The sequence below is a fragment of the Limulus polyphemus genome, unplaced genomic scaffold, assembly GCF_000517525.1.
Source record: "Limulus polyphemus unplaced genomic scaffold, Limulus_polyphemus-2.1.2 Scaffold8880, whole genome shotgun sequence".
NCBI classification, from domain to species: domain Eukaryota; kingdom Metazoa; phylum Arthropoda; class Merostomata; order Xiphosura; family Limulidae; genus Limulus; species Limulus polyphemus.
In genome coordinates, this window is record NW_013674490.1 from 5,817 (window position 1) to 14,916 (window position 9,100).

General features: G+C 37.0%; 1 protein-coding gene across 1 annotated transcript in view; it reads right to left on the reverse strand.

Annotated features, from left to right (window-relative positions):
* The window catches only part of LOC106475619 (cytochrome P450 2U1-like), a 19,284-nt gene that overhangs the window by 3,620 nt on the left and 6,564 nt on the right, over positions 1-9,100 (reverse strand). Inside the window, exon 3 of the mRNA XM_013936296.2 lies at positions 588-843. Coding sequence (XP_013791750.2) covers positions 588-843 — 256 coding nt within the window. The remainder of the gene's footprint in view (positions 1-587; positions 844-9,100) is intronic.

Here is a 9,100-nt window from a genome sequence, read left to right on the forward strand (position 1 = left end):
CCGTTTTAACGTTGTTAGAACAACGGGCAAAAGTTGTAGATAGTGATGAGTTGGCCGACGCGTTTCGAATGCGGTCTGCATCCATTATCAAGGCTGGGTGTTGTGTGAATTGCAATTACTGTTAGTGGATATTTATAGGCAAGCGGGTGGTGATATTTAGCTCATTAGGTGGCGCTGTCAACTACATTGAAAGGCGTTGATATATATACCTAAATAAACTTTCCTTACTTATTTTATTCAAATAGCTCACATGTTATGTGAGTTTAGTCTTTAATGTTGCTTTGCAAGTTTCTCGCTGCTCAACGAAGACATTAGCATGCTTAGACGTTGGGGAACATTGATCTAGCCGCTAAGGAAAAGACTCAAAATATATTGAATCACTTATGTCGTTTGTAAAACTATTCTCAGGTGACGCACAAAATAATGAATTTCGTTGAAAACTTAAGATTCTTACTACAACGTCTGTAGGCTTTTAGTCTAAATATTAAGTAATTATTCATTTCTACATTTTAGCTAGTGGCATTTAGTATGGTGTTAACGGAAGAAAAGAACTTGAGAAATGATTGTAAGAAAACGAAAATACTTACTATCTTAAGAGACCGAGAGGGGTTATGGTCTTCCATCTTTGACATTCATAAAGAACAGCTTGAGTGTAAGGAAGGTGTACATGATCATCCCAGGATGGTAACCTTTCTCTACCAATAAAACTGTCAATCTCGTTTTGCACTCGTTTCTGAACATCCGGGTATGCAGCCATAGTTAGAAGACACCATTCTATTCCTGTCCGCACTGTACTGCTGCCTCCAAGAAACCAAGCATGAACATTTCCACACAACATGTCATCTGAAACACGTTGACGAGTGTCACATGTCAGTATTCATACTGAATGCATCCTTGTAATCTGGGTGCTTTTATTTTAAAAATTGTTTAACCTTACAATTTATATCGAAACAAATATAATATGATCAGGAATACGTTATAAAGCGTGAATAAATTTCATTTTAGTTTGGGCACAATGAATTGTTGAAAACCTTATTCATAGATGTCTTTGTAAGCTAAGGCGTTATTATTTAGCAGCTATATTTGTCGATATTTATGTGAGTTGCACTGTTATTTCTTAGTACATTAAATTGGCTGGATCTGCGTGAAGTAAAGCATTATTAGTTAGTACATTAATTTGGTCACATCTGTGGAAGTATATTGTTATTACTTAGTAAAGCAACTTAGCTGGAGCTGAGAAACGTACATGGTTATTGTTTACATAGGGATTTATAGGATTTTAGGGGAGTAGTATCAATGATAGGGATTACTATGTTGTCAATTGGGGTAGTTCATCTCTGCTTTGGTCCTCACTTGCATCCACCTCTCACCTGTGTCCATCAAGAAGCTGCTTGGCAGTGGCCACATCCCAGCAATTAAACACTTTGGTGGGTGGGCTAAAGCAAGTGAGGGTAGTTGTGGATCTTCTATCCCATGTGAAGTAGAGGCTTGCTTATCTCTTGCATGTGAAGACTGTGCCAGTGGACTTGGTGGTTGAAACCAGCTATGATTCCATGACCACGAAGGTGATGATGTAACTCATTATGGAACACAAAGAGCATGATAAGTTACCAAGGACATCATGGTCATTCACTGAAGCAGAGGACGTTTTTAACCATAATGGATCTGAGTCAGACTTCTGTGACTGAGTAAGAGGGACTGCTTTGTGCACAGGTGTATTTTGTGTAGTTCATCTCCCTTTCCTTTTTCTTTAACTTCAACTTCCCAGTAACTCCTTTGGCGACAGGGTGTGATGAGGTGACATACAGAAGTGACAAATGGTATTTGTAGTCACAGTCCTGGATGTAGGCATCCATGGGACAAATGGTATTTGTAGTAACAGTCCTGGATGTAGGCATCCATGGGACAAATGGTATTTGTAGTCACAGTCCTGGATGTAGGCATCCATGGGACAAATGGTATTTGTAGTAACAGTCCTGGATGTAGGCATCCATGGGACAAATGGTATTTGTAGTCACAGTCCTGGATGTAGGCATCCATGGGACAAATGGTATTTGTAGTAACAGTCCTGGATGTAGGCATCCATGGGACAAATGGTATTTGTAGTCACAGTCCTGGATGTAGGCATCCATGGGACAAATGGTATTTGTAGTAACAGTCCTGGATGTAGGCATCCATGGGACAAATGGTATTTGTAGTCACAGTCCTGGATGTAGGCATCCATGGGACAAATGGTATTTGTAGTCACAGTCCTGGATGTAGGCATCCATGGGACAAATGGTCGTTCAACCATGAACCCTGGGATAGCAGGAAGAGCATCATTAGCATCCCAGGCGATTGAGTATCCTTGATTAGGACCACACTACTCACACTTTTTAAGAGATTTGGCTACAAAATTTGGCCCAAACATTTCCTGCCCTAAAACATCTGGCCAGCTTACTACATCTGCAGGTCACTCATATGACAGTAGACAATCTACAAGAAAACTCAAGATGGAAGTACAGAATATCCAAACACTGAATCACAGAGGAAACTCATTAAGACCTGAAAGGATTTTGTTTGTTTGAAGTTATGCACAAAGATACACAATGGGCTATCTGTGCTCTGCCCACCATAGGTATCGAAACCCGGTTTCTAGCGTTCTAAGTCTGCAAACATACCGCTGTGCCACAGGGGAGCGACCTGAAAGGAGAACAGCCCTAATTTCCAGAGAACTCACCCATTGCAACATCCATATTGTGGTGTTGAGTGAGACCAGATTGGTTGAATGATGTGCTATCAGCGAACCCAGAGAAAAGTCAGCACACAAAGACAGATTTTATGGAGTTGTATTGGCAAGATATACAGTATTGAAGAAGTAAGACTATACTGAAGGTTGTGATGGATAAACAAAATATAGGAAAAAATAATAGTAATGGACTACTCCTTCTGAGTATATGTAAGAAGCACAATCTGTTGATCACAAGCACCTTCTTCAGTCAAGCAGACAAATATATGACAACCTGGTTGCATCCAAGGTCCAAACACTGGCAAAGATTGATTTTGTTATCATCTGCCAAAAAGGTATATAAGGCATAAGTTTACCAGAGTCTTGCATAATGTCAGCTGCTGGACTGATCACTGGCTGGTCGAAGCAACATTGAACCTGCATATTAGCCATACCTGGTAGAAGCATCCCAGACTGGTCATACCATCTTTAAACACTGAAAACTCAATAACCCTGGCTATTGAGGTCAGTTCTAACAGGAGCTACATGAAAGACTAAATGCCATCACGCCACTGGCTAGTTCCCCAAATGAACAATTGAACCAGCTCAAAGAGATTGTCACAAATACCACCTGAACAGGGTTCTATTCAAGACGAGAGTGAGCAAGGACTTATTCGACCATAACAATGAGGATATCAAGAAATATCTGCCAGAAAAGAAAGAACCGTGAATGGCAAAATAACATGATTTCAACCACCATAAAAAAAGATCACTTCAAGTATTTACACACTGAGGCTCACGTCCAACTGCATAATATACAAAACGCATGGTATAAGAGAAAATAATTTTTCAAATACCAGCAATACTAAGTGTTCCTTTATTATCTAAGGACTGCCTATGGAACCTCCAAATCGGAAACAGCCCCTCTACTGTCTACAGATGGAGTAGTGTTAATCAAGGATAAGATGGGCACTATTCAAAGATGTGCAGATCATTGTGATAGCTTGCCAAACAGATCATCCATAGTCCATAGTTGATTCCTCAGTCATTGATAAACTATCCCTCCTAAATCCTACCACAAAGACCTTGAGCTTCCTCCAACAGTAGAAGCATAGGAATCATCACCAGTATCGTTGTGACACTTTTCAAGAATAAAGGCAACCAAGCAGACTGTATCAACTACAGGTGAATCTCTCGCCTTTCAGTTCATGGCAAAATCCTAGTGCATGCCAATTTTTTGAGATGATGTTTGGTTTCAGATCGGAATGCAGCACAATGGTTACGATATTCTTGATGAAGCAAGTGCAGGAGAAAATTATCAAGGAAAACATTCACTTGTATGCTGTTTTCATTGGTCCAACATAGGCATTTCACAGTCAGCAGATTTAGTCTTTGGGCAATTCCTGAGAGACTAGACTTTCCAAAACAGTTTTTACACGTGATTCAACTCTTCTATAAACACATCACTGCCCAATCCGATTACGTGGTAGCTAATCAGACACCTTTGAAATCTCCAATGGTGTGAAACAGAGATGTGGTAGTATATAAGGTATTGTTTGGTGGAAATAGTCGTTCATGCAGCACTCTTTGCTGACCACTACACTATTATAACTCACTCTCAGGGTGATGTTTAACTCTTTCATAACTTTCTCGGTGGACAACATCAATCATGTGACCACAATGTAACCATCAGAGTCTGCATACTATAAATAGTAACATGTTTTGTGCATCGTCACGAAAATTTTCAAACTTTTAGTAAACATCGAGACATATTTTTAGACCTTATAACCACCATAAGATTTTAAAGATTGAAAAATGCAAAATAAAATAAGTAGTACTGATCTATACCTTTTTAGTATTAACAAAGAAGTTCTATCATAAGAGTTTGTACTTTTAACCTTTTGAAATCTATGTTTATTTGTCAGTGGCTTAAGTTGAAACCTACTGAACATAAAGCAATCAACCACCACTCCTGCTACTAGACTGTTTATGTGACACTGTAGTACAACACAGTAGCAAATAAGCTCATGCAGTACAATTACGAGAAATCTCCTTCAGAGTGGGAAATGATTTATCGGCATGTTTAGAGTACAGTGGTTACAACGAAAATTGTCTAAAATAATAAAAGCATGAGAAAATGTTTATGACATGCTATGTGTGGGTTAAAACTCTCTTTTTCGGTTTAGAGCAAACTACCTAATAAATTTCACCATTTCAAGTGAAATTATAATTTTCCCCTTCAAACTAATTACAAACGACTATCAGGTTCACATAGTTTGGAAAATACTTTATATACTGGTTATAAACAGGTATTTAAGAGAAACAGGCGTGAGTAGACAAGACGTTTCAAAAGAATTAGTAGTTGGAGGCAATAATCTGATAGGTTTGAGAAATGTGTTGACACGTCAGTAAATCAAACAGGTGGGTTTTTTATTTTATATTTTAGCTTGTTCATACTTTAACAACTATAGACTTGTATGGTAGGACTAATAAAATAGAGACTGCGCAGTAAGACAAGAAGACATGTCATATGACACCTAAAAAAGCATATATATTATTTCTTAAACATTTTCTTTCGAATTAAGAATTTAAAATTCCCGTTATAAACTACGTTATGATACTAATGTTACTGACAAACAATGAAAATAATATTGTTCAATTAAATTTTGAAAAGAACTCTCTAAAACGTTATGACATGCGTTTTTTGACCTGTTCGTAGTGAGAGGGTTAATACATTGTGCATAGAATTATAGAGGCCTATCAACTCTTTGGTCTGACTATTAGCGTAAGTAAAACTGATGTTTCATTCACTCAGATTGACAGAAACCAAATGAATACTGTCTAAGAGATCAAATACCTTGAAAACACTCTTTGCAACTACAGTTCACTAGACAAAGAGATAACATTTAGAATTTACAATGTTATTCAGATCCTGGGCAGGATCTGTGTTAGTGTTCAACCATCGCAAGATCGCTTTTCCAACCAAGGTCATAGTGTACGAAGCTGTGGCACGTCCTCCCTTCTGTATGACGTAAAAATGACTCTATATTGAAGACATCTTAACTGGAGAATTTTCAAATGCACTTCCTTTGATCTGTAATGGGCATCCACTGGAAAAAGAAATTCACGAACAAGGAAGTTCTAGAAAGGACCAGCACCATCAACATCGAGGAAGATTATTTAATATAAATTAGTCAAGTGAATGTGCTGAAACAAGAAGAGTGAAGCGTTCAGTGATGCAAGATTGAACCTCATGCTCTAAAGCAGTCGACCCAGAACAGGCCCCACTGGCATGCTTTGACCACAATGGCTGAAAACGTTTCATGGAGGACAGGCCAAACTGTCTGAAAGCTGCTTGAACTCATCAACACAATAGAGCTGTGGCATATGCTACAATGACGAACTTTCAATGTCCCTACTACACACATTTGTGATCATCAAGAATCAGTTTTACCAGCCACTTGTGCACTCGCAGACGTAAAAGACGAGATGAAAGCACACAGAACATGACATGTCATGATTGGAAGTGATAAACTACTAGATAACTTAGAACATTGATTTGGTCTAACTTGTGTGAGCTACAGAATTATTTGTCAGTAGCTTCAGTTAGCCAGGTTGCGTTACAGAATTATTAGATAGTGGCTCTACTTGGTAGGATCTGTCTGAGTTGTATTGTTATTACTAAATTATTTCATTTTGCTAGAGCTGTTTGAGCTACAGAATTATTTGTCAGTAGCTTCAGTTAGCCAGGTTGCGTTACAGAATTATTAGATAGTGGCTCTACTTGGTAGGATCTGTCTGAGTTGTATTGTTATTACTAAATTATTTCATTTTGCTAGAGCTGTTTGAGCTACAGCATTATTTGTCGGTAGCTTCATTTGTCTGGACTTGAGTTACAGCATTATTATATAGGGTAGGTCTGTGTGTATTACAATGTTATTTATTATTGAGTGATAGCATTATCAGTTTTAGTTTAATTTGTCTGGATATGTTATAGATACAGTTTATTTTCTAATAGCACGATTTAGTTGGATCTGGATGAGTTACTGCGTTATTAGTTGACACTTCGACGTTTCTTGGTCTGTGCGAGTTTCATTGTCATTAGATGATATTTAGTTAGGCCTAATTAAGCTCAGACCAACTGATCTGAACCATTCACATTGCCATTACTATCTAATTTAATTGTTTAGCATGCATTTGATGTTAATACCAACTTGCTGTGGTCTATGGATTTGAAAAAAAAATCACAATGCCACTGCGTTCTGAGCTAGTTTTCAAAGCTATGTATAATGTTTCTAGGAATCTGAATATATTACAAAGCTATATTACCTGTAGAGAGCCTTTTATTTTAACATCTTTAAACAATGATCATAAAAAGTTATAATAATAATATTGCTGGGAAAGTGTGTAGTTGTAAACAAAAAACAGTGCTAACTAAATTGGTAACTGTAACGCGATAACTTAAAATAACATAAAAGTAATCTATGAGAAAAGCATTTTATGATACAGAAAATATTTGGTTTTTACTAGATTTTAAAAAACAGTATTCCAAGAAAAAATTCTGAAAAGGTAAAACGAGTTATTTCCCTCTACTTCTTTAGATATCGTTGTACATTCTAAGCATCGTACACTAAGTTAAAACATGTGCTTTATAAAACCTGCGCTCTCCAAAAATTCTCTAAAAACTGAATACATTATAAGTGCAATTAAATGTTTGTTTTTTTAAATTTCGCGCAACTCTACACGAGGGTTATCTGCGCTAGCCGTCCCTAATTTAGCAGGGTAAGGCTAGAGGACAGGCAGCTAGTCATCACCACCCACCGCCAACTGTTGGGCTACCCTTTTACCAACGAATAGTGGGATTCACCGTCACATTATAACGCCCCCACGGCTGTAAAGGGCGAGCATGTTTGATGGGACGAGTATTTGAACCCGCGACCGTCAGATTGCGAGTTGAGTATCCTAACCACCTGGCCATGCCGGGCCACAATTAAATGTAACTACAAAAACTTATGATTTACTTAAGAATGTTCTAAGTTACTTAGCGGCCACAGGAGAAACCGATTGATAAAAACAATAATGTACGTGTACTATAATTCCTAAAACAAAATTCTTATGCATATGTAAATAACTTAACATTTCATTCATCTGATTCTATTAATATTTGAACTATACTACATCAAAAATATTAATATTTTGTTATAATTCTAAATTACTGTAGTTTTGTGAATTGTTTGTTTGTTTGTTTGTTTGTAATTAAGCACAAAACTACACAATGGGCTATCTGTGTTCTGCCCACCACGGGTATCGAAACCCAGATTCTATCGTTGTAAGTCAGCAGACATACCACTGTGCCACTGGGGGGCGTTTCGTGTATTTCTGATAAAAAATAAAGTGGTAATTAAATGGGTACTAGTTTCAACGTAAATATACAAAGCTTTACTTCCTCTATTTTAACAGATCTCATGTTGTAAAACATTTCAATTTTAGTAAATAACCATATAGATAGATATATTGGTAATTTACCTCCATCTAGCAATGATCTTCTTGGATCAAATATTGCCGAAACTATTAGTTTGCACAGGTAATAAACATAAAATTGTGAAGTATTTAGTTTTAAAGTTTGTTTGTTTGTTTGAATTTATGCACAAAGCTACACAAGGGGCTATCTGTGCTCTGCTCACCACGGATAACAAACTTTCGCAAATTGGGGTGTTCAGGGATATCAATATCACCCTTCGCCCCCCACGTGGAGATTGTGCTTAATTAAAGTTGGCTTTTAGTAATTTATTTTTTATATAAGTCCATATTTAAATTTTCCATTGTTGTTATTGTTTTTCTCGGAAGTTAGTGATAACATTCTTATCTAAGAAAGAGGTCATGGTACCTAGCACCTGACATAAAGATAAATCGCAGTGATTGCATTCCAATTATTTACACGTGAGAACATTCTTATTAACGATAGTTTCTCATTCATCTTACCCTCGTTGCTTTTCTCCAAAAACCAACCAACTCATTCATTTTCCAGCACGAAGTTGTAGTTGACTGAGAAAAATATATTTACCTCGTGCTTCAAAAATATTGTACTTGTCTAGAAAGATAAAGTGTTTTTTATCTTCTGGTGCAAAACTGTTGTACTTATAGTATTTTGGCACTTGGGTATAAAGTTAAAATCATAAATAATATTCAGCGTTAAACTGGTACACAGTTAAAAACATTTTATTTAGGCCTATCTATGACCTTCAAAAAGTTGACCTCAGGAGTCACGTTGTAATGTCGAAACATGTAGAGTCGTCAACTTTATGAAGGCCATAGATAGGCCTAAATAAAATGTTTTTAACTGTGTACCAGTTTAACGTTGAATATTATTTATGATTAATACACATGTTTGAG